Source organism: Rhineura floridana, chromosome 8 (assembly GCF_030035675.1).
Source record: "Rhineura floridana isolate rRhiFlo1 chromosome 8, rRhiFlo1.hap2, whole genome shotgun sequence".
Lineage (NCBI taxonomy): Eukaryota > Metazoa > Chordata > Lepidosauria > Squamata > Rhineuridae > Rhineura > Rhineura floridana.
Window position 1 is genome coordinate 133,440,627 of NC_084487.1, and position 24,058 is coordinate 133,464,684.

The 24,058-nt window shown below is 40.4% G+C and overlaps 2 protein-coding genes across 14 annotated transcripts in view; one reads left to right on the forward strand and one right to left on the reverse strand.

Moving 5' to 3' along the window:
* PRMT8 (protein arginine methyltransferase 8) overlaps positions 1 to 16,341 on the forward strand; it is a 167,022-nt gene extending 150,681 nt beyond the window's left edge. For 7 of the 8 annotated variants that reach the window (XM_061582569.1, XM_061582576.1, XM_061582571.1 and 4 more), the window contains one exon: positions 15,406 to 16,341. In XM_061582569.1, coding sequence (XP_061438553.1) covers positions 15,406 to 15,489 — 84 coding nt within the window. In that variant the 3' untranslated portion in view covers positions 15,490 to 16,341. Of the gene's footprint in view, positions 1 to 9,139; positions 9,446 to 15,405 lie in introns of those variants that run through there. The other variant, XM_061582575.1, reaches the window with a different exon arrangement.
* A 2,127-nt stretch (positions 16,342 to 18,468) lies between these two features.
* CRACR2A (calcium release activated channel regulator 2A) overlaps positions 18,469 to 24,058 on the reverse strand; it is a 184,679-nt gene continuing 179,089 nt past the window's right edge. For 5 of the 6 annotated variants that reach the window (XM_061582583.1, XM_061582582.1, XM_061582581.1 and 2 more), the window contains 2 exons: positions 22,859 to 22,935; positions 18,469 to 20,572 (listed from right to left, as the gene is read on the reverse strand). In XM_061582583.1, coding sequence (XP_061438567.1) covers positions 20,485 to 20,572; positions 22,859 to 22,935 — 165 coding nt within the window. In that variant the 3' untranslated portion in view covers positions 18,469 to 20,484. Of the gene's footprint in view, positions 20,573 to 22,858; positions 22,936 to 24,058 lie in introns of those variants that run through there. The other variant, XR_009757629.1, reaches the window with a different exon arrangement.

Below are 24,058 nucleotides of genomic sequence, written 5' to 3' on the forward strand. Positions count from 1 at the left end.
TGCAGCTTCTTGGTCCTTGGCTGCAGGTATTTCTTGAGGTAGGATTCTCTATAAACTTTCTACTTCCAGGTATCTTTCAACTTGAACACTCCACAGGGGATAGTTAGTTCCATCCAGTTTCCCAAGGGAAGCTTTGAAGACTGATTCTTCTGCCATTGTTTCTTATCCTAATCTTTTCTTTCCTAAGTCTCCTTTGTAATATACACTCAGTTCTCTGCAAAACCTGTTCAGCAGATTTTCAATCCACACAGATCTGGAACCATTACCTGAAGGCTCTCCAATGGCTAATATACCAATTAGAGTTTTAGGCTGCAATCCACAACATTGAACTTACCACCATGACACATGTTCAGATTTTGATTACTTTAACTTGCTAAAGTATGTGTATGGAATGATTTTACTGTAACCCTTTAGGAACTATTTGACTGATAAGCCAGTCAGTTTAAAAATTTGGTTCTGAATTTCTTCAACAACCAATCTTGTTTCAAGGATACTCAGTTGTTCTAGTTAAAAAATAAAACAATCCTTCCTGTGCAAATCTATTTGAAAAGCAAGCCCCAGTGAGTTCAGTGGGACTTGCATCTAAGTAACAGTATAGAAATGATTGCTCTTCCACAAGACTAATGCACGCCACTTCCTCCTCTTCTGCTGGCTGTCACTGTTGCCAGCAACTGCAGCCACTTTCAGAATGATACCAACAGGAAAATGCTATAAGGATTACCAGATGTAAACATGTGAAACTGGCCTATTAGAGAGAAGGGAGCACAGTGATCCATGACTTATATAACATGCACCATAACGACAGAATACACAAAGTTTCCCTTAGTAATGCACAAAAATCGTATCATTATGAGATAAAAACAACAACAAAGATTTGGCTAAGATAGCATGAGTATTGGTAAATAGTGAGACAATTACAGTGTCTAACACAGCAAGTATGCCTCTATCTGTATTAATTGCATGTTTTGCTAGTCAACTGTTTTTATAGAGGGGGACAGATAGTAACTGGAGAAGTGTAGAATGTGATTGTTGAATAGGAAAGATCTTGTTTTTTTCTAGTTTCCAAATAGTTTGAGAGAGCAATATGCTATGAAAATTCACTTCTTATGGTTTCTTCGTCCATGAAATTTTGAATTAATTTAATGAAAATATTGGGGGCAAACTGTGAAATGATAGTTTTATCTCAAATGTACACAGTGTCATAGGACTATTTCCATTCTGTAGTGAACTGAAAAATGGCTGTGTTCTATCTCTACTGTCGGAGATAGTATGTGTCTGAATGCCATTTCCTAGGGATCACAGGTGAGGCAAGCACTGTTGCTCTGACGTTATACTTGTGGGCTTCCCATGGACACCTGATTGGATACTGTGCGAACAGAGTAGTAGACTTACATGGACGTTTGGCCTGATTCAGCAGGCTCTTATGAAAGAAGGGAGTCATTGGTGAACATTTTCATCATCATTTGAAAGATTCCCTCTCCCCTGAGAGATATTTTTGTACTGCTAAGAAAATACATCAAAAGCTGTGCTTTCATACTGTCTGGCTTTATTTGTCTTTAGCAACAACAGGCCACATCTGATTGTCTCAAATACCTAGAAGAGAGCCTGTGTCTTAAAATCTCCAGAGGAGGCTCTTATTGCGATTACATTTCTGGGGACAGCTCATTATGGGGCAACACAGGATAGAGCCTTCTCCATGGTGGTACCTCATCTATATAATGCCTGCCCAATACAGATATGTTATTAAGCACCAATATTATTATTTTAGGACCTGGTTAAGACTTACTTATTTGCCCAGGCATTTTTAAATAACTGTTTATTTTTAACTTACTCTGTTATTCTTAGCTGCCCTGTTTTTTGATGGTATATTTTAGTACGTATTGTTTATTTTAGGCCATGCATGGGTAGCAGATTTGTAAGATATGAGTTCCCTGTTGTTTCTACAGAAATTTTAAATGTTGCTCCACTCTGTTGTGGAGCTTTTGACAGAAGAAACTAAACAGCAAGGTTATTATGAGCTAAAAGAAAATATTTACTTACTTAAAAGAAAATACACTTACCGTAAGTGTTGTAAAGGTAAAGGTGTCCCCGCACTTGTAGTGCGAGTCGTTTCCGACTCTTAGAGTGACGTCTTGTGACGTTTACTAGGCAGACCGTATATATGGGGTGGGATTGCCAGTTCCTTCCCCGGCCTTTCTTTACCCCCCAGCATATGCCGGGTACTCATTTTACCGACCACGGATGGATGGAAGGCTGAGTGGACCTCGACCCCTTTTACCGGAGATTCCACTTCCTCCTTCCGTTGGAATCGAACTCCGGCCGTGAGCAGAGCTTTCAGCTGCGTTACCGCCGCTTACCACTCTGCGCCACGCCTACTAATAGAGAGCTCCTGAAAGGGTGTCCTTGCCCCTAAAACTTGGGAGTTGTACAACTTGGGAAGCATTAAATCATGGTTATTCATGAGGGGCTCTTCAGGAAAAGCTTCCAATTGTTTAATTTTTTTCATTTAATCTGAATAATCTGCAAAAATACTGTCACCTGTCATTTCAGTATGGTTCTGACAAAGCAGGAGACTAAAAGCTTGGGGTCTCCCCCCCCCTTGTAGGGCCTGACCTTCCTCAGAGGAAAGAAAGAAGAACTTAGGTCTCATACAGGTATTCTTGATTAATCTGTGGATGGTGCATGGAATAGCTTTGTAACACTTGAAACATTAGAAGGGGCATTTACAAGGAGAGACAGATTTAGCAACTGAAATTGCCCAGGTTGAAAAATCAGAGGGATTAACCCCTGGGGAATGGAGGAGCTCAGGCTCTTTATTGAAGGGAAGACTGTGAAATGTGGATTCATAAACCTCTCACATGTATAATGGCGAGAAAACAGCCTATGAGGTGATCCAATATATATGGAGTGATTTCAGATCTTTGTGGGGCAATGTGAGTCCTGAGGATTTAAATCAAGTCTCCTGTCTGAACGTGGATGGACAAGAAAGATCTTCTACACAGAGAATCTCAGACATAAAAGAAATGATATCTAAGAAATACTCTGAGAATCAAAGAACTAATAAAGAGTGTTATGTTAGAGCTATTTTGGCTGAACTATGTAAGAGAGAGGCTGGTGTGTCCTAAAAGAAGTTAGAAGTTAAAAGAAGAAGAGAAGAGTACTAGTAGTGGGAGACTTCCTACTGCATGGACCGAAACCCAAGTATGTAGAGAAGATCCGTGGACTCGCCAGGTATGCTGTCTACCAGGAGGACAGATTAGAGATGTGATGGAAGGGTTGCCATCACTCATCAAGGCCACCGACAGGTATCCCTTTTTCCTCATCCATGTAGGAACAAATGATACTGCCAAACGAAGCTATGAAGAAATCACATCAGAAAACTCAAGGACTTTGGGGACCAGATAGTTTTTTCATCCATCCTTCCAGTACTTAGAAGAGGAGTAGAAAGTGAAAGAAAAATAGTGTTAATGAATGGCTACGAAGGTGGTGCCGACGTGAGAGATTTGGATTCTGGGACCACGGGCTATGCTTCTTGGAAGATGGATTGTTGGCAAGTGATGGGTTGCATCTCACAAGGACTGGGAAGAATATCTTTGGCCACAGCATGGACAAGTTCATCAGGAGGGCTTTAAACTGAATCCTAAGGGGGAGGGGACATAAACTTGGTGGTAACGACTGATGAAGGCTTGTGCACAGTAACGGGAACAGAGAGATCGGCTGTAATAGGGACCAGTGAGAGTCCTCAGAAAAATGTAGTAAGGAAGCCAAGCCATAAATCACACGGTCTTCGATGCCTGTATACTAATGCGCAGAGCATGGGAAACAAGCAGGACGAACTTGAATACAGGAGGGCAATTACGACTTGATAGGTTTAACTGAAACTTGGTGGGATGACTCCCACGACTGGAATACAGCAACTGAAAGATATAACTTGTTCAAAAAGAACAGAAGTAATAAAAAGGGAGGTGGAGTCGCGCTATATGTTAAAAATATATATCCCTGCACAGAATACAGGAAGATGAGCTTGGTAGCTCCACCGAGAGTATCTGGATTAAAATTAATGGGGCAAGTAATAAAAGGAATGTGGTGCTTGGAGTCTACTACCGACCACCCAATCAAGGAGAAGAGGAGAATGTAACTTTTGAAAAGCAAATTGCCAATGTTTCGAGGAGGCATGATGTACTAGTAATGGGGGATTTCAATTATCCTGATATCTGTTGGGAGACAAATTCTACCAAACACGGTCCCTCCAAGAAATTTCTGACTTGTGTTGGGATAACTTTCTCCTACAGAAGGTGGAGGAATCAACCAGAGAATCAGCTATCCTGGACTTGATTCTTTCCAATAGAGATGATTTGGTTGATGAAGTGGCAGTTACGGGAACTCTGGGGGAAAGTGACCACACCATACTTGAATTCTTGATTTTAACAGAAGCAAAAGCTGAGGGTAGCCATACGCTCACCCTGGACTTCAGGAAAGCTGATTTTAATAAACTCAGAACAATGGTAAGTACGGTTCCATGGCAAGCGACCCTAATGAGAAAAGGAGTCCAAGATGGGTGGGAGTTTCTAAAAAAGGAAATTCTAAAAGTGCCATGGCAAGCAATTCCAACAAAGAAAAAGGGGGAGAAACAACAAAAGAAGCCAATGTGTCTTCACAAAATATGTAGAGATGACCTGAAAACAAAAAAGGAGACATACAGGAAGTGGAAAGAAGGCCAGTCCACAAAGGAAGAGTACAGGCAGGTATCACGGAATTGCAGGGATGGTGTCAGGAAGGCTAAAGCTGAGAATGAGCTGAGGCTAGCGAGGGATGCTAAAAGCAACAAAAAAGCTTTCTTCAGGTATGTCCATAGTAAAAGACAGAGAAAAGAAATGGTGGCACAGATACTCAATGAGAATGGCAAAATAACAGATGACAGAGAAAAGGCAGAAGTGCTCAATTCCTACTTTGGCTCAGTCTTCTCCCAAAAAAGGGTCTATGACCCTCCCGGGAAACATGAAGTAGAAGGGGCAGGATTGGAGCTTGAGATTGATAGAAAAATGGTCAAGGAATACCTAATCACTTTGAACGAGTTCAAATCAGCAGGGCCCAATAAACTACATCCTAGAGTATTGAAGGAACTGGCTGAAGAACTCTCAGAACTGCTGTCTATTATCTTTGCAAAATCATGGAGGACTGCTGAAGTGCCGGATGACTGGAGGAGAGCTAATGTTGTCCCTATCTTCAAAAAGGGCAAAAAGGAGGAATCAGGGAACTACAGACCAGTCAACCTAACATCAATCCCTGGAAAAACTCTGGAGCAGATTATAAAGTAGTCAATCTGTAAGCACCTTGAAAACAAGGCAGTACTTACTAGGAGCCAACATGGATTTATAAAGAACAAATCCTGCCAAACTAATCTTATCACATTTTTTGACCGGGTAACCTCCCTTGTAGACTGTGGGAATGCTGTGGACATAATATACCTTGACTTCAGCAAAGCTTTTGACAAAGTGCCCCATGATATTCTGATTAACAAGCTAGCTCAATGTGGGCTGGATGAAACAAAGCCCTATGAGGAGAGACTGAAAGAACTGGGCATGTTTAGCCTGCAGAAGAGCTGAGGGGAGATAGGATAGCACTCTTCACGTACATGAAAGGTTGTCACATAGAGGAGGGCCGGGATCTCTTCTCAATCATCCCAAAGTGCAGGACACGGAATAATGGGCTCAAGTTGCAGGAAGTTCCTGCACATCAGGAAAAACTTCCTAACTATTAGAGCCATACGACAATGGAACCAATTACCTAGAGAGGTAGTGGGCTCTCCGACACTGGAGGCATTCAAGAGGCATCTGGACAGCCATCTGTCGGTAATGCTTTAATTTGGATTCCTGCATTGAGCGGGGGGTTGGACTTGATGGCCTTATAGGCCCCTTCCAACTCTACTATCCTATGATTCTATGCTAAAAGTGAACCCGTGAGAAGTGAGAAATGTGTATGTGATCATCAAAAAGGTGTAGGATACATAAAACCTAAGAAGGAAAAGGAAAAGAGACAAAAGGAAATGCCAGCAAAAAGCATTAAAAATCAAAACTGCTAGGAAAAGTAAAAAAGAATAAACAATATAATAGATTTTAATAGACTTTTTAAATTATTAGAGGACACACCAAAGAAGATACTAAACCCAACCTAGAAGAAATCTAAGAACAGTGACGCAATCTAGTGATTTTAGGTCTGCAGATCTAAAAGATTTAGAATCACCCTTGTCCACATGGGCATGATTTAGTGGTTACTGCAGACGAAATACAAGATCCATGGCAATATGTCCTCCATTTCAGGGCAGGTTCAATGAACAACATACAAGAAGGAACAAAATTAACAACACCTCAAAAGTTGGAATTGATTTTGAACCATCAAAATTAATTAATTTTCCAAAACCTAAGGGCATGCTTTCTCAGTTACAGCGTAAAATACATTTTTTACAATTAGTGGCTAAAGCAATCCCACAAATTCCTAATACGTGGGATATTAGAGTATTTATTCTATGATTACCATCATGCATGTTCTGTGGTGACATTCAGGATTTGGTTACTAAAGAAATAAAGGATAAGTGTCTAAACATGGGTTTGGTGATTACTAGATTTTTTGAGAATAATATTCCCTTAGCTGTATACCATGTGGATTTAAGCTCTGATTAAAAAAATAAAGGTATTTGTAAACTCATTATCCTGGAGAAAACTCAGACTGATCTGATCTGTATTATAATTTAAACCAGCAAAGAGCAAAGCAGGATATATTCCACACAGTAAATGAGCCTAGAGTTTCCCTTGTCCCAGAAGAAAAGTATGTTTTAAACCCTTATCTTTGTCACTCCAACTCTGTGATCTGGAACATAGCTGTCTTGGCCTCTGAACAAAGGGATTCTGAGGTTTTGGATTTTTAAGATGTTTATTCAGGAAACTTGGTTTACTAAGAAAATTGATTTGAATGGCTATTTGGTAAAGAAGGCTATTTGCTGAGCATGGAAATGGGGAAAGGATGGTTTCCGTCATGTGGAAGAATTGCCATGGGTGGTTTACTTGAGTTTAGATCCATGTATCTTTGGCTCATCAGTGTTTACATCCCCTTCTTCCCACTAGGAATGGTATAAAACCGGTCTGAGAAGATTTGGAGACATATATAATAGAATTAAAATCTAAATTTCCCAATCAATGAGGGATTTCAATGCAAGAATTGCCCCAAATACAACAGTTTTTTCATCTGGTTTATGGCGGGGGTAAGAAATGTTTTCAGGTATGATAAAAGCTCAAAAGAAAGTGAATTGCTTAAAAAGCAGTATAAATTACTGCTTGCTAAAACCAAGAAACAAGCAGTTCAAAAGAGGGTGGAAGGCATGGATTGACTCCACATTAAATAACAATTCAAAACTTTTTTGGAAACTAGTAACTAGTAGCCTTGGGTACCTGGTCGGCCTCAGTTGTAATATCCCTGCTGACATTTGGGAGAGATATTTCTTTCAAATGACATGTTCATGGAGTGACCAACAAATGGTTTTTCTTCTTTAAACAATTTGCCAGTGTGGACTCTGTGATGTTCCTCTATTAGTGTATATATGGTAAGTGCTGTTTGGATAGGAGATACATGGTAAGTGGAATGAAAGAGGAAGGGGGAGTGAATGGGCAGTAGAATGCTGGATGATTGGCTGAATGTTTAAAATGGCTGAACGTATAAAAGGAAGAATGACAGGTAAATCTGGGTGGACGTTGGCGGACTTGAGAGGGTTTTTTTGTGGGTTTTGAGAGGAGATTGTGTGGAGAGTTGGTGGATGTGAGGAGAGGGTGGAGTTCGGATTAATACTAAGACCAGTACCTCAGGAATAGATGTAACCATATGCTTAAGTGCCTTTTAAAGTAATCTTTGTTATCTTTGTTATTTAATAAATACTTTTGGTTTACCAAAGGCCTGTTCCTGGGCTGGGGTTTCACAGACCAGAAGGGAGGGCAAGGTAATGACCAAGGCTGAAGGGGAACTGTAACAAATGGTGGCAGCGGGGAAGGGAAGAATAACACCGCAAGTATTCAGAGCAAACCAGAAATATATGTATTTGCATTGATACAAAGGGATTGGGACAGCTTAAGCACGCAGTCACAGAGGTAACCTGATTGAGAGAGACTCAGGCAGAGTCTCTGGGGATACTGGTTATAGAACGTGACTGGTGGTGCTGCCAAGAAGGGGGAATCTGGTGAGGTCTATGCTAGAGCGGAGAGAGAAACCATAAAAAAGGGCGGTCTGGACTGGTGGAGTCCCTGGTGGTGCCTAGTGACAGGCAGTAGCCACGAGCAGGTAGTAACCTGACAGGGAGAGCCGGGGAAGGACCGTCACAGACTCCAGTTATGCAGCTTGAAACAAAATATCTTATTATTCATCCCAAATCAGGAAAGGCTCCTGGAATATATAATACCCCCTGAAATTTTGAAGGTGAATATAGATTGGTGGGCTTCCCTTTTGGCAAATTTATTTATTTATTAATAATTCTGACCAATTGCCTGTAGTGTGACTAGAGCTATTGTGATACCAGTGTTTAAAAAAGGGCAGGGAGGATCCATCAAATTATAGTCAGTTTACTGTTGATAATGGGTGTTGGATGCTAGTTATTTGAACTTGAGGCTAGCCTCTTGGCTAGATGAAAATATCTTGGGAAATGAACAGAGGCTTTAGGAAGGGTAGATTCACCATTGATCATTGTGTCCTTTTAAGCCATTTGGGTTAGAAATAGATGAATACAGATTAGGCTGAGTCAGCTGCTGCGTTGTAAGGGGCAGATAACACATTTCCAGATATTCATTTACAAGTAAAACTTGTAAATTTGGAGTTTTTAAAAGCAGCTAGTGTCGACATCTCCGTGGCTGGCTGTTGGGCTGCAGAAGTCCACCACAGACACCCACAAACCCACCCACAGACACACCCACCCACCCACAGGCCATTATGCTCAGCCATTAACCGTGGGACAGGGGAAACACTGTTTCAAATGACATTACACTATAGCTCTTCCTGCAAATCAGCACAAGCCCCAGTGAGGAACAACCTTGCTTCTCCAATTGTAGTGTGATCACACACCAAGTAAGGAAAACACTGAGTCTCTGTGTTTTATTGACAGCTATGACTGCAAATGAGGATGGAGAAAATGGGATTGGAGAGGAGCAGCGGGGCTTTGCTGTCCAATCATGCTTGTGATTGGATAGGATGATGTAAGCCTGATTGCGCTCCCAGAGACAAGTAGAGGCCTCATAGCACTCAAAGCTAGGCAGCCAAGCTCCAGGGAGCCTTCAAGGAATGTGACTCTACTGCCAGCTGACAACACATGGATCTCCTTCAGAGCTAAGTTTCCCTCCCTCATGGTATGTCTGGGCTGACAGGCAAGGATGTGATGCACCCAGGAGGGACTTTGAGTAGTGCCTAGGGCCAGCACGCTCCCAATCCCACCATCTCCCAACATTCTGGGCCTAGGTGTCACCAGGCGGGGAGGCATCACTCATCCCTGACTGTGCCCCTCCAACCACAGTGTGGCCCACCATAATTTGCCCCCACCTGTGCCTGATGTGCTGCATCTGTATGACCTGCACTTGCCCATCCTCTTTGTCAACCTGTTCAGGCATGTCACCAAGTGTGGAAGTGTCACAACAGTACTGCCTGCCTCCAGGCTTTCGCCGTGACTGACCTGCAATGCTGCCAGTTCTTCTGGCTGCAGAGAGTCCACTGAGGATCTGATTCTGGCCCCTCACCTGGAAGCCTGGCACCATGCCCACAGAAACAGCCTTGTGCTGCAGAAAATGCTCCTAGGCCTTCACTACCTGGCCACAGGGGACTTCCAGTGGGTTGACCACCCTGTCTCCCAGGTGCCTGTTGGCCTCCCTGGAGCCATGGTGGTGCATGTGGATCCACTTCCCGAAAATGGAGGAGGTGTTTATCCAGCTAAAGGATGAGTTCTTCTCCCTGTTGGGCTTCCCTGCCATCCTGGGGGCCCTATATGGATCCTGATCCTGTCACCTGCGAAGTGCCCCCACACTTACTGGAATTGCCTCTCTCAGTACTCCATCAAAGAGATAGCAGTCTGCATTGCCCAGCTATGTGAATGCCATGATGCTTGGGATTGTGCGTGATTCCCAGGTCCTAAAGCCCTCCCCATTGCTGATCATGCTAGAGGCCTGGCCTCCAGTCTTAAGCTGGCACTTGGTTGTGCAGTGGGTGATGGTGGCTTTGTGAAGATGTGAGGGGGGCATGTGAAGCATGGAGAGGTCTCTCCCTTCCATAGATATTTGCTGAGGCCCTTTATAATGAAGGGAAACATGCCTGGGTGCACAAGCGCGATACAGTCACGCACACTGCTCCATACCAATGGTTATCAAACATGCAAGATCTTCCAGCCCTTCTATACCTCCTCTTCTCTCTGCCTGATGTTCCATCTCTGTAGAGACTCATTCTATGATTCTGTCAATTTAGGTTATCAGTTTCTCATTTTTTCCAATCTTAAATTCAGATTTTTTTTAAAAAAATCCTAATGAAAATTCTTCAGCATTTTAGTGCAAATTTTTCTAATAAACAAATGTACACATGTTTGCAAGCAATTTCTCATATTTTTATACATGTATATTCATTATATATATATATATATATATGATATAACAGGCTTTAAATGCAAAGCAAATAGAATTTCCTACTTCTAAAGAATCTAAAAGACCTCTTTCCTTAGGGTTACAGTCTTCCACTTCTTGAATGGCTGCTGTAAATTTTGAGTCATGACAGGTTCTTTAAATTTCAGCTCTTGTTTGCCTGGGTAGAAGTACATGCATTCTAGCACACATGACTAACTGTAACTCAGTCTTAAAGGTGGCTACTGCATAAATGTCAAAGCAATTATAATGCATGTTTTCCACAGAAACAATGACAGCTGTAGTAAAAAGTCGGGTAAAACCATGTCCAAGATATGCTAAATTCAAATGTTTCCACACGTGCAACCTCCATGTTCTAGAACTTTCAGGCTGTAGCTAAACTTTGCTGCTTACTCCCTGAGTTATTTTCTAAAAGTACATATATCCACGAGTCCTGTATATCTGTCTCCTATTTCTTCTCAGGCAAATGGAAAGACTATCCATGTTTTCCATTGCAATGTGAGAAACTGTTGTTATCTCTTTACTTCCATCTTTTTAGCCTTCTTTACATTTTTCTCTTTAAGTTTGCAGCTCTCCTTCCTATCTACCCTAATATGGATATTAATATTATTATTATTTAAGGTATTTATGTACCACTTTTTGAGTGGGCCTCACAAAGTGATTCACATTTATTTATTTATAAAAATATTTATATACCGCTATTCTTTTTGTAAAAATCAAAGCAATTACAGCATATATAAATACAGAATAAAACTAAATAAAAGTTTTAAAATCAGAAATCAGTTAACTAAGTATAGTAGAAAGATATTGTCTGAATTCTTTGTATAAGCCTGGTGACATAGAGAAGTTTTCAGCAGGTGTTTAAAAATCAGGATAGAAGGTTCCTGCTGAACCTTTGCGGAGCATTCCACATTACTGGGCTGATAACACTAAAGGCTCAAGCTCTTCCTGTAAGATAAGCCTCACCAAGGGTGTTCTGGCAGATGAACTCGGAGATTGAAGTGGGATAAGAATTCAGGTGGTCACCAAGATACCCTGGACCTAAGATGTTCAGGGCTTTGTACTTTAATACAAGGACCTTGAACCTGGCTTGGTAGTGGATGTGTAGCCAATGCAGATGTTTTAACAATGGTGTCACATGTGCCCCATCAGCCACATTCTGCACCAGCTGGAGCTTCAGAACCATGTCCAATGGTAGTCCCACACAGAGCACACTGCAGTAATATAGCCTCAACATTATCAATGCATGGACTACAGTGGTCGGGCTAGCCCTGTCCAGGAACAGCCATAGCTCATGAACCAGACAAAGCGGGTATAGGGCAGTCCTAGGCATAGAGGGTACTTGAGCCTCTAGTGATAGATGTATCTAGGAGTACCTTCAAACTATGCACTCGTTCCTTCAGAGGGAGTGTGACCCCATCCAGAATAGGTAATGCCTACCTCCTGGATATGGGAATAACCACCCAAAGAGCCTCTGTCTTCCCAGGATTCAAGCACAGTTTAGCCTTCATCCAGTCCACCACTGCCATTAGACTATGCTGTTCAGTGCTTTCACACTCTCCTGATGCAGATGTTACGGAGAAATAGAGGTGCATTTGTCTCTCACAATAAAGGTAATCTATCAGGGTGACCAAGGCTGATTCAACTCTGAAACTGGTTTAACTCAGATTGTAGTGGATCGAGGTAATTAGTCTCATCCAGGAATGCCTGCAGTTGTTCCACAACCAACTTCTCCACCATCTTTGCCAAGAAAGTGGTGTTGCGACTCATCTACAGTTATTACAATCCATTGGATCCCAAGTAGGCTTTTTAACTAAGTGGATGTACCACCACCTCTTGGAGGGCAGCAGGCAACACTCCATCGCACAGAGATGCATATACTACACCCAGGACCTATACAGTTACCCCCACAAATCTAGTCTGGATTCCCCACACACACACATAGCATACAACCCCCAGAGCATACAATCTCAGGGCTTAATTAGTTAGCAGAATCACTACTCAGCCCAATGTTTGTAGACCTTTTCATCAGTATTGTTACAGTTCATAACATTCAGATTATTTATGGAGTGAGAAATGTCAGATATCAGTGTCAGAAAGGGAAGAGGTACCAGAGATCATATTGCAAACATACATTGGATGATGGAACGGACCAAGAACTTTGGATACATAATGAGAAGACATTATTCACTAGAAAAGACAATAATGCTGGGGAAAACAGAAGGGAGTTGAAAAAGAGGAAGGCCAAACAGCAGCTTTCATAGGGTCACCATAAGACGTAATCAACTGGAAGGCACATAACAACAACAACAATCTTATATATCAAAGAAATTCATAGGCATAATATTATTTATTATTTATTTCGTTTCATTTTTAGACCGCCCATAGCTAGTAGCTCTCTGGGATTAAAATACAATGATATAATAAAATCAATGACACATAGCAGCAAGTTAACTAACAAAGTTAAACGTAAAACATTAAACATTAAAATGCCTGGGAGTATAGCCAGGTCTTAACCTGGCGCCTAAAAGAAAGTACCGTAGGCGCCAGGCGTATCTCCTCAGGTAAGCTGTTCCAGAGTTCGGGGGCCACCACAGAAAAGGCCCTAGATCTAACAACAGTCCTCCGGGCTTCCTGATGAGTTGGTACCCGGAGGAGGGCCTTAGATACTGAACGAAGTGAACGGGTAGGTTCATAGCGGGAGAGGCGTTCCACAAGGTATTGCGGTCCCACACCGTATCAGGCTTTATAGGTCAAAACCAGCACCTTGAATCTAGCTCGGAAACAGATGGGTAGCCAGTGCAAGCGGGCCAGGACAGGTGTTATATGCGCAGACCGATAGGTCCTCGTCAACAGCCTGGCTGCCGCATTTTGCACTAGCTGCAGTTTAGTAATAAAAACTTTGAACCATAAACATAATGAAACATATTTCAGGACAGGTTCTAAATATCCTAAAGATGGGTCAGCATAAACCACTTTAAGCCAATATCCAAAAGCGAGGGACCCATACTTGCACTCAATAGGTAAAAGTAGCAGCTGTTATTTTAACCTCCCCTCCCCACTTTCGTCCAACAGAGAAGGCAGAGGTTTAAATAAAGTCATGCAAGAGCCTGCATGCTGTAGGTCTGGGCTTTTGATACCATCTACAATTCTTCCTACTACATTGGCATTACTTTTTGTAGGGAAAAAACAGTCCAAACAGTCCCAAACAAAGTCCCAAAGACTTTTCTCTATTGCCTGAATGAATTGAGCAAGGTGTAACACATTTGCTCTGTTCAAGGTAGAAGGCTAAGTGTGGCATCTAGGTAGCAGGCTGTGCCTGACAATTTAAGCTGCCACTTTACTTTCCCTGAAACAGATGCCATGTTAAAGGGGGATGGATTAGGCCCCACCTTCACACAGAAAATTTAAGGTACAGGAATGCTCTTTCAGTTAACACATTTCATTTCATTTAAACTTTACAGGAAAAATAAAAGGTCAGGATAAAATCAAAATAAAACCAGTTAAGGCATTATATATCTTAAAATGACAGATCTGAAGTCCTGATAGAAATACCACACTGATGCAACCTATTTGATATAGAGCTGAGGTACCTTGCTTATTTACCTGAGTCTTACAAGGCATAAGAATTTTATTTAGTTATTTTTTAGTATCCCATCTATCCTCCCAGTAGAAGCCCGATTTGGTATTATCTGGACATACTAAAAACTGTGAATTTGGGAGTGTTTTTCAATTTTTATAAAAGAAAGGTGTCTGACTAATTGGAGCTGATGAACAATTTACGACACGGGTAGTTTATGGCTTTGTTATGTGTGATTTTAGTGCTTGTAACTGATGCAAAATCCAAGATTTTTATGTCTTCAAGACAAAGTTTATGGTTTTATGGCGGGAGACATTAGGACTAGGGTACCAAAACCTTGGGATGTATTTCTGGTTTCTGTTAGGTGTGTCATAATGGTGAGGCCATCACACAAACAAAGGGATGCATATTTCCCAATGTAGCAGATTTAATTGTGCCCCGTTAGTGAATGTGAATATTAGCTTAACCTAAGCCAGACAGGTATATGTGTGACAAAGGGGCTAGTGGTCTAAGGCCATCTCATAAATTTATGAAAGGCGCAAGAGAGAGACTTCCAATTTGTTTGTTATTACATTTCTATACCACCCTTGCTCCCAGAATGAGTCCAGAGCAGCAAACATAAACAATAAAAACATCTTTAAAATATTTTTAAAAATCAATATTTAAAACCTTTTTAATCAATATTTTTAAAAAATCTGAAAAACTGTTCCAGCGCAATGAAGACTGGGATAAGGTCTCTACTGAAAATGCCTGTGAAAAAGGAAGGTCTTCCATAGGCACCAAAAAGGCAAAATAGATGGTGTCTGTGGAATATTTAAAGGGAGTGAATTCCAAAGAGTAGGTGTTCAATACTGAAAGTACATTCCTCTGTTGTGCAAAATGTCCTGATGAGATGGTGTCTGCTGTACTGTCACCTGCAGAGCATAATGATTGACTGGGTATACAAGGGGTAAGACTTTCAGGTATTTTGGTCATGCTGTATGGGGCTTTGTACACCAATGCCAGCACTTTGAACTTGCACTGTGGCTAATAGGCAAAGTGCTATTCTTTCAGCAACAGGGTAACATGGTGGCTATATCCCAGCAAGCAATCGCTTCCACTCAAGGGCAGCCCCACATCGTGTACTATAATATAGTAATATGCCACATTTTTCCCCCTTAATTTGCATTGCAGCGTGACCTGGATTTTACAGTAGATTTGGATTTCAAAGGGCAGCTGTGTGAAATTTCTGTATGTAATTATTATAAAATGCGCTAACAAGCAACTGTCTTCAAAAGTGAAGAAAAGAGCAGCAATTCCTGATCTGCTACATCTCAACCTGGGAACAATCACTTCCAGAAAAAACCCTTGAAGGTATATGAAATGGAAATCTGACTGTCCTTACAGCACAAAGCATTGGCGAGCTACTGTGAATGTTATGCTTGTCTAGGCAAATTAAAGTGAACAGCCTTCTTTGTAAAACAAACCCGCAACCCACCATGCATATGAACTATAAATTTAGGGATTCTTTCAAGGTTTGCATGCTGTTTATAGTCTTCTTACTGAGAAGATATTTTACGACATACTGTTGTGAGTAGATGGCTGAATTATATTAAATATTAAATTATAGAATATCATTATTGCACAGGTTGAAAATATGAATATTTATTTTTAATTAGTTTGTTTCCATTGATGTCTAGTTGGGACAACATTATATTACAGTCCTGAACACACAATGTGCTGAAACCAGACATGAGCAAAATCTTTTAATGAAGCCACAGAATCTTGTTTGTTCACTGTAGTTTCTGAAAAACGCTTCAACTTGTTAGTCCAAGCTAGGAGGTGATTTAAAATAAATAAGCGGACTACACAGCTACAAGAATAATATTTATTTTAGGGTTTTTTTCTATTTCTCTGTTGTAAAAGTGGATTTTGGTTCCTGATTCAATAATAACAACAGTGATAACGTTGGAATTGTCATTTATATTGTGATATTTGGAAATTGCATGGAAACCTCAAATTTCACCATCAGGGTCTTTGATATGATACTTTCAGAACATTTTATGAAATTGTGTATATCTTTCTTGCTGTAAACATGTACTTAATAAACAAAAGCTCTGTATTCATTCATCATTGTTTGCTTTGTTTTTTTATTTCTCCAGGACCTAATTGATTCAGAATTCAGTTTTTCTTGCCTAGGTGCAGGATTTTAGCTTACCCACAATGCCCCATGCTTTCAATTTAGGTATGTGGTCAGGAGCGGTGGGGAACTTTTTGTGGCTAACCTTTCAGATGCCACATGCCAATGGTAGGCAGGGCCAATGCAAAAGAAAGCAGGGCTACCTCATTCTTTCGCTTTCACACATTCATGTGCATCCACAAAAGAGTATCATATACCAAGTGAGAACACTGAGCCATCTATCTCAGTATTTTTTCACTGACTGCAGTGCTTCTCCTGGATTTCAGACTTTCATAGCCACACCTGGAGATGTAAGGATTGAACCTGCATGCAAAGCAGATGCTCTGAGTGTGGCCCTTCCCCATTCATACACATTGACATAATATCAAACATCTATTCTAACATCCACTGATTCCCACAAACACATTCACATACTTTCTCTCATGCGTGCATGCGTGTGCCATATATTGCTTTTCTTATTCTTGTCATCTCTGCTGTCTCTTCCAAATATTCCCTTATCTACACAGTAGCTAGGTTTAGGTTATATGAGTGATTATTAGCAAAATAATATCATTGAAATATATGTTTTTTAAATTTTTCTCTCTCATTGTTTGGTTTTCTCATATTTTTATAGCTAAGGGTTTCAGTGCAAGGACAAATAATAAAGTTGATGTACCCTTATTTGAACTGAAATTAGACATATTTCCATTAAGATCTTAGGCTGTAATCACTTACCTGGGAGTTGAACTCATTGGAGCTGAGGAGACATGCATCCGTAGCCTATGGATTTGTGTATATAGCCTGAATTCAGTTTTTTATATATTTTATATAACTATCCAAAGTTATATGCTTTCAGTGTTTCAAAGAACATTCTAGATTAGCAAAACCCTTTCCAGCATCAAGAAACAGCATTAATACATAACATATGTATTAGTCTTCTGATGCTGTAGTTCATAAAATAAAAGCCCCACAGATCATGTTGCATATGTGTAGAATATTATTAAAATGCTTTGCAAGGATACAGTAATTATTTTATAATCACTAGTTAGTGATGATATAGTAATGATATACACATGTAAGATGTTTCCCATGCAGTTAGTATTAGTTTATTAATTTATTTTTATAAGCATTATTAAGATATTTACGACTACAATATTTTGACATTAGACAATCTGGTCCTGGAGCTTTGTTTTCAAGTAAGTTATTAATTGTCTCTTCTTCAGTGACTGGGGCATCTATCGATTGCTGATCTATGACCGTTAGTTTTAGAATTTTCATCTCAGCATAAATTTGTTTGTTTTTACATTATCTGGATTACTTGATTTGGATGAAAAATGGAACTGGGCTGCCTTCAAGTCAATTCCGACTTATGGTGACCCTATGAATAGGGTTTTCATGGTAAGCAGCATTCAGAGGGGGTTTACCATTGCCTTCCTCTGAGAGGCAGTGACTGGCCCAAGGTCACGCAGTGAGCTTCATGGCCGTGTGGGTATTCGAACCCTTGTCTCCTAAGTCATAGTCCAACACCTTAACCACTACACTGCACTGGCCCTCTGATTTGGATAGCCTTAATATTTGTTTTAAATCCTCCATTATTTCTGATGTTCTGCTAAACCATATTTTTTTTAAAAAAAATTGGAAGTTTGTCATTTCTATTGTTCTTTTTTGCAATATGTGCAAAGTTTCTCTGATGTACTATTTGAAAGTTTTTTGTTTAGCAAAATGTATAGCATGATAGACCTTTGTTTCAAGTAACTATGTTTTTAGTGAACAATTTCTCATGTATATCAATCAGTTTTTATATTTCTAATCTCTGATCATCTCTTTTTTGTTGTTCTCACAACCTCTTAAGATATGTTCTATATTATCAAGCCTTTCATAAAAGCTTTACTTGTATCCCAATGTATTGTCGTGCTGAAGGTATGACACAAATTATCATACTCATTTTTTAAAAAAGAGCAAATTTGGAATGAGCACTTTTTAATAAAGATATTGCAAGAAATCTAAAATTACCATAATTTTATTTGAAATCAACAACCTGCAGTAATTGACAGTTACAGTTTTCAAAAAAATGAGAGCAGCACATGTTGAAGAATTAGATAAATGATTTACTAAGAACATACATGAACGTAATGAACATACATTCATTAGAACACTGAAGCAGCATAAAACTCCTGGCCTTCATAGTCAGACAACTAGTTACTACAAATGTTTTGTGGAAATCTTAGTCACTGCGAACGACATCAAAGGAAGGAAGAAGAGGCACTACTAGATTAGAAGTTATGGTAGATTTAATCCTAAAGGTATGCATCTGTCCAAATTTCTTACTGAACAGTTTCTCTGTAAAATAATTATGTAAGATTCAGAATAGTATCAGCAAATCATTTCAATATATTACATAAGTAAGTTCATTCAGATGTATTAGTTTTTATTGAATAGGAATATGAAAAACAACATAAGGAAACCATGGTATAAATAATGCAAATTCTTCTGTTTACCCAGAAGGTTATCCAATGAGAGTTCAAAGAGGCTTAATTCCAGGTAAGTGGATATAGAATTGCAGCCTTAATTGATAAAGTGAAGCAAACTAATAAAGAAACCCTCTTGGCATTTTTAGATGCTGAAAAGACAATATTGAGTAGACTTTTCTGTTCAAAGTTGTGAAAAAATCTCCAATCGAGACTGAATCAAATGTTCTATTTCACCTTCTTTATCAAAATGTACCAACTGTAGAGCTTGTAATTTTAGTTGTAAGGCTTGCAGGCCTCATCCTACAGAGTCAAATTAAAAAGAATCTATAATTGGACAAATAAATCACTATTTGATTTGTATGTATCTCAGTATATCTCAAAACTTATTCGAAACTTTTTTATCTCAAGATTGGTATAAAGACAATCATGAGCCACTTTCCAAGTAATTCATTGAGAAATGATTAAAATGGTTTCATTTATGTTTTTCATTCCAACAATAGTTCTTATAATGATTTCAGAATATCCCAATTAAAACATTCCACTAACAAAATGGCATTATGGTTTTATTTATCTGGAGTAATCACAAAGCAATTAGACATGGATGCACCCACTAAAATTTGGTATATCCCTGTTCTGAGGGAATTGGCCTAAATCTGCCGTTTCTGGAAAATTCTTTCAAATCTACCCAGAATCACACACATACTTTTTATGTGTGTCTTTCAAAATTTCAGCAAACACAACAGACCTGAATAATCACAGGAAGTCATGAGATTCATTTTAAACGTCATTCCATCAAGAGTGCCAGAGATTTCTCTTACAACTTAAGAGAAAGATGTTTAAAAAGGGAGCGCACGCCACTCACTCACCTCATTAGATGGCAAGCAAGAATAGCCTTACTCCCAACTTCTTTCCCTTTTGTGAAATCAGCTTTTCCTTTGTGTGGGTGAAGCAATTCATGAAATGGAGGTTGGAGGTTTAGCACACAGCGCTATTTTTTTTAATCTTTCCCAGGAGAAAACCATAAGCAAAATGCAGTAGTAGAGATGGAAGGGGCCGGTAAACTGGACGTGCTTACAACTAGGGATGGGAGGATCTGTCAATTTCCGTTTTCTCAGTTTCTAATTTTTCCAGTCATAAATTCTCCACATTTTTGCAGCAATTCACTTCATGAAAATTCTTCACCATTTTAGTGCAACTTTCTCCTAATAAACACTTTGTGTATGTTATTTTCACAACTACATTCATTTTTGCATACATTCCCCTAATATATGCATTTTTGTAAACACTGCTTGCTTGTATCACAAAATTAAGACGCGTGAATTTCAAAGGATGGCTGTGTTGCTGTTCTCCTATTGTTTCAGGAAGTGTGAATTTGATGGATTTGGCTTTAAATGCAAACTGAATCGAATTTCTACCTCATCATTATTTACAACACAGCATAAGCCAAATAATTGTTAGCAAAATTCAGTATACTGTTCTGCAGCCTTCATCAACCTGGTGCTCTCCAGGTGTTTTCGACTGTTGGTTAATGCTCCTGGCTGTACTGTGAGACAACAATGGAAGTTGGAAGCAGGTAAACATTAAGTTTCTTTATTAATAGGAAACGGGGGGCATTCATTTCCCCTATTTGAGACAACAAGTCTTCTTCTTAGACATTTGATGCAGCTGAATAGTCTTTTCCTTCACTTTGTCTTCTTGTTCTTTTAAATTCCTACAAAAAGAAACATACAAATTGATTTGCTGAATTGAATCAAGGGACATTCTGCTTACAGCATTCTGTTTGCAACACTAGATAGCCCTGTGCCTCTAAGGAAGCCCACAAGCAAAGCTTGAATGTGGTGGCTGTCCTTTGTGGTTTTGTCTCCAGTACATACTCATGTCCTAGAATGTAAAGATGATGTTCTGTTAACCATCTTGGCTAATAGTTGGACAGCTCCATCTTCAATCAGTTTCCCCAGTACTTCGTAAAACACCAACTAGAGCTGTACTAGAGCTGTGCACTGGATTCAGCAGAGGCCTGAGCAAAACTGGTTTTATTTGGAGGGTTTTTTAGGCTCAGCCAAAGGCTGAGACAGCCACAGAGCACTATCGGTCAGATTGGATGGCCCAGAGTGATCCAGAGCAGTCAGGGGGCAGGGCATCAGGCAAGAAAAAGAGGCAGTCATCAGGAGGGAAAACCCATGAAAAGGCTGAGACCTACCTGCTGCATCTTCCCCAGGGAGGGTAGACCCAATGCACACCTGTCTGAGTACTGCCCCACAGGATCAATGCTGCTGCTCAATAGCTGCTGAGCAGAGGCATAGATTCTGTAGGATGCAGGTGCTGCTCTGTAAGTTGGCTTTTCCTGCAGGAAAGTCACTTGCAAAACAACACCCTGCAGAATTGACCCTTGCTTTCGGTCAGGGGAGTCTTTCCCCTGCCCCCCTCCTGGCTGTATTAGGCTGTATAATTTGGGCTTGTATTATCCTGGCTGTATTTAGTTAGGGCTCTTTAATTTGTTTAATTAATTTAATTAGGTCTCCAGGTCAGCCCAGGATGCGTCGGCCTGATGGTCCCTGTTGGATGAAAGCCACAGGGTAGATAAGGGTGGGCTCTGCAGTGCCCTAGTATGTGCTAACAAGTCTTTTCATAGTGACAATGAAATACATTCCGATTATTGTTATCATTATCAGGAAGAAAAAGCACTATGATATGTATATACATGCCCAATAGTGCATAAGGAAAATATTATAAAGACTTGACTAGATGCATGGGAAAATTTTGTAACAGCCCCATAAGTATGGTAGGTAATTTAAATGGAGTAACAGATTCTAAACAGGATAGACCGACAGGAAAGAATAATTCAAGAAACCTACCTGAGGTTTCTTTTAAATTTTCCAATATCTTTCAGTTAACAGACCTTGTAATTTGTAACATTTCCAAAATATTTGTAATCTGCTTTTGCACTTGAGCACCTCCAGCATTTATCTAGTGTAGTTTATTTTGGAAGTCTGTATGGAGTCAGATACCACTGGTATTGAATCTTAAATTGATTTTCCTTTACATCTGAAATCTTTGAGACACATTATTCCAAATCCATTTCCATATACCTATTTCCATCTCTCGAAATTCCAAAATCCAAACTATACATTTTACTTCCCTGTCCATAATTGCTAGGTGCTGATCGCTAGCATGCTCATACTTGTGTCATTGTGAGAGGTCTGCTGCTGTAACCATGTCAGAGTCAGTCACTTCTACCATATTTCTACAATATGAATGTACAATAACTTCTACAATATTTCTCTACTCAGTAAGCTGCATTTTGTTCAATTAGAGTTACTCCCAAGTTCGTGTTTATTAAAAGAAAAGAAAATGTAAAGGAAGCCATAGCTGTCACCATGGAAAGTGCCCTATTCTCTCAAAACAGCATGTTTCAGCATCAACCCCATTGTAGCACCAAGACTGGAATACTTGAGTAAATAATTGAGCAAACCGTCATTGGGTGATGGTGGAGGCTTTTGCTATAGTCATCGGCTTCTATAGATGTTTATAATGCTTGGCCAAGGATAGTTTACTTAAAAGTCATTAACAACACATATGAAATTATACCTATAAAATAGTCAGTAGCCAGGGCCGGTTCCAAAGGGCGGCCAGGTTGGGCACTGGCCTGAGGGCCCCGCAGCTCTGAGGGACCCTCCGCTCCCCTTCCACAATCCCACGGATCTCAGGACGTGCTTCACCTACCTTTCTCTGCTGTTCGCGCAGGGTTGCCATCAATAAAGATGGCAGCAAAGGCTTCAGTCCCTTACGGAAACCTCAGCTGCCATCTTTATTGATGGCAACCCTGCGCAAACAGCAGAGAAAGGTAGGTGAAGCGCTGGGGATGGCGGGGGGTTCGGAGGCTCGTCTTGTGATCCGTGGGATCACGGAAGGGAAGCAGAGGGGCCCGGGACAGGCTAATGCCCAAGGGCCCCCGCATTCCTGGAGCCGGCCCTGACAGTAGCCATCTGTTCCTTACCTGGCCAGGTGAAGTACAGACTCATTCATGTTGTCACCTGACAAGGCACTGCATTCATAGAAGATCAAATTGTAATCCTAGAATAGATAAGAAAAAAACCTACTGTTTACATTATTTCAGCACCAAGTGTCCAAATGAACCTATTGGGGGTAATCTGAATGTATGAGAACCTATCTTATGAGGTTCCCCCTTCCCACTTATTCCTTATATTCACATAACAGCCATTATCTATTTCCCTTGCAGCTCCGTCATGCCAAAGTGACCAAGATAGCCTATAGCCTGGGTAACCAAAGCCAGATCAGCCTAATCCAGTTCCATCCTGCTACCACAGCCAAGGTAGGCAAGTGGGCTAAATATTCCTATACAGCCCTGCAGTGACCAAGATGTTCACACCATTGCAAGGGGAGGTGGGTATTGCAGGCCAAAGAGGGAGAACAGCAGGTAGTACAGGCCCTGCCGCTCCTCTGCCATGTATGGCACACATTGCCACATGCCCTCTTCCAAGATGGCAGGTGGGGCTTTGACCAAAGGCTGAAAAGCGCAGCCCACTCCCCAATGCCCAGGAGCACGGAGCAGGAATTGGGGTGCCCAACCCCCAAATTTTGAGATTAAGTGCTTTCAGATGTTCATCGCTTATATTGGGCAATAACAGCCTCATATTTACTGGATGCGATTATCTAGTAGGGCAAATAACATATAAACCTTAGCTGTTGAGATTTCGGAACTAGCCCCAAACCACATTGTATGACTGGTTTTTAACATGACTTAACCTTATACCCTTTATGACAGATGCATGTTATATTGGGACTGGTAAGTAAAGTCAGTGTCTTTCAGAGGACTCCTGTCAGTGTGTCACGGGGGATTGCTGCTTGATAAAATGTTAATTTTCTTGAATCATTGTTTTTCTGTGCCTTTGGGGCTCTGGCTTTTTCCTGCCAGTGTAGCTCATCTCCCATGTCTGACTTGTCTTCATTAGAGCCAGATCACTGTGAAGGAACTGATGAGCCCAAGTCGAGGAGATAAAAGACTTAGCTTGACCAATGATCCCATCTATAACAATGTTTGTTTTTCCATGTAGGGATGAGGTTTGCATATGTGCTGTAGTGTTTGTGGGGTTACAACATGAAAAAGCTAGTCAGGCTGGCCCTGGCACTCAATCTTTTCTTTTCTTTTCATTTTTTGGTAATAAACTTTTTATTT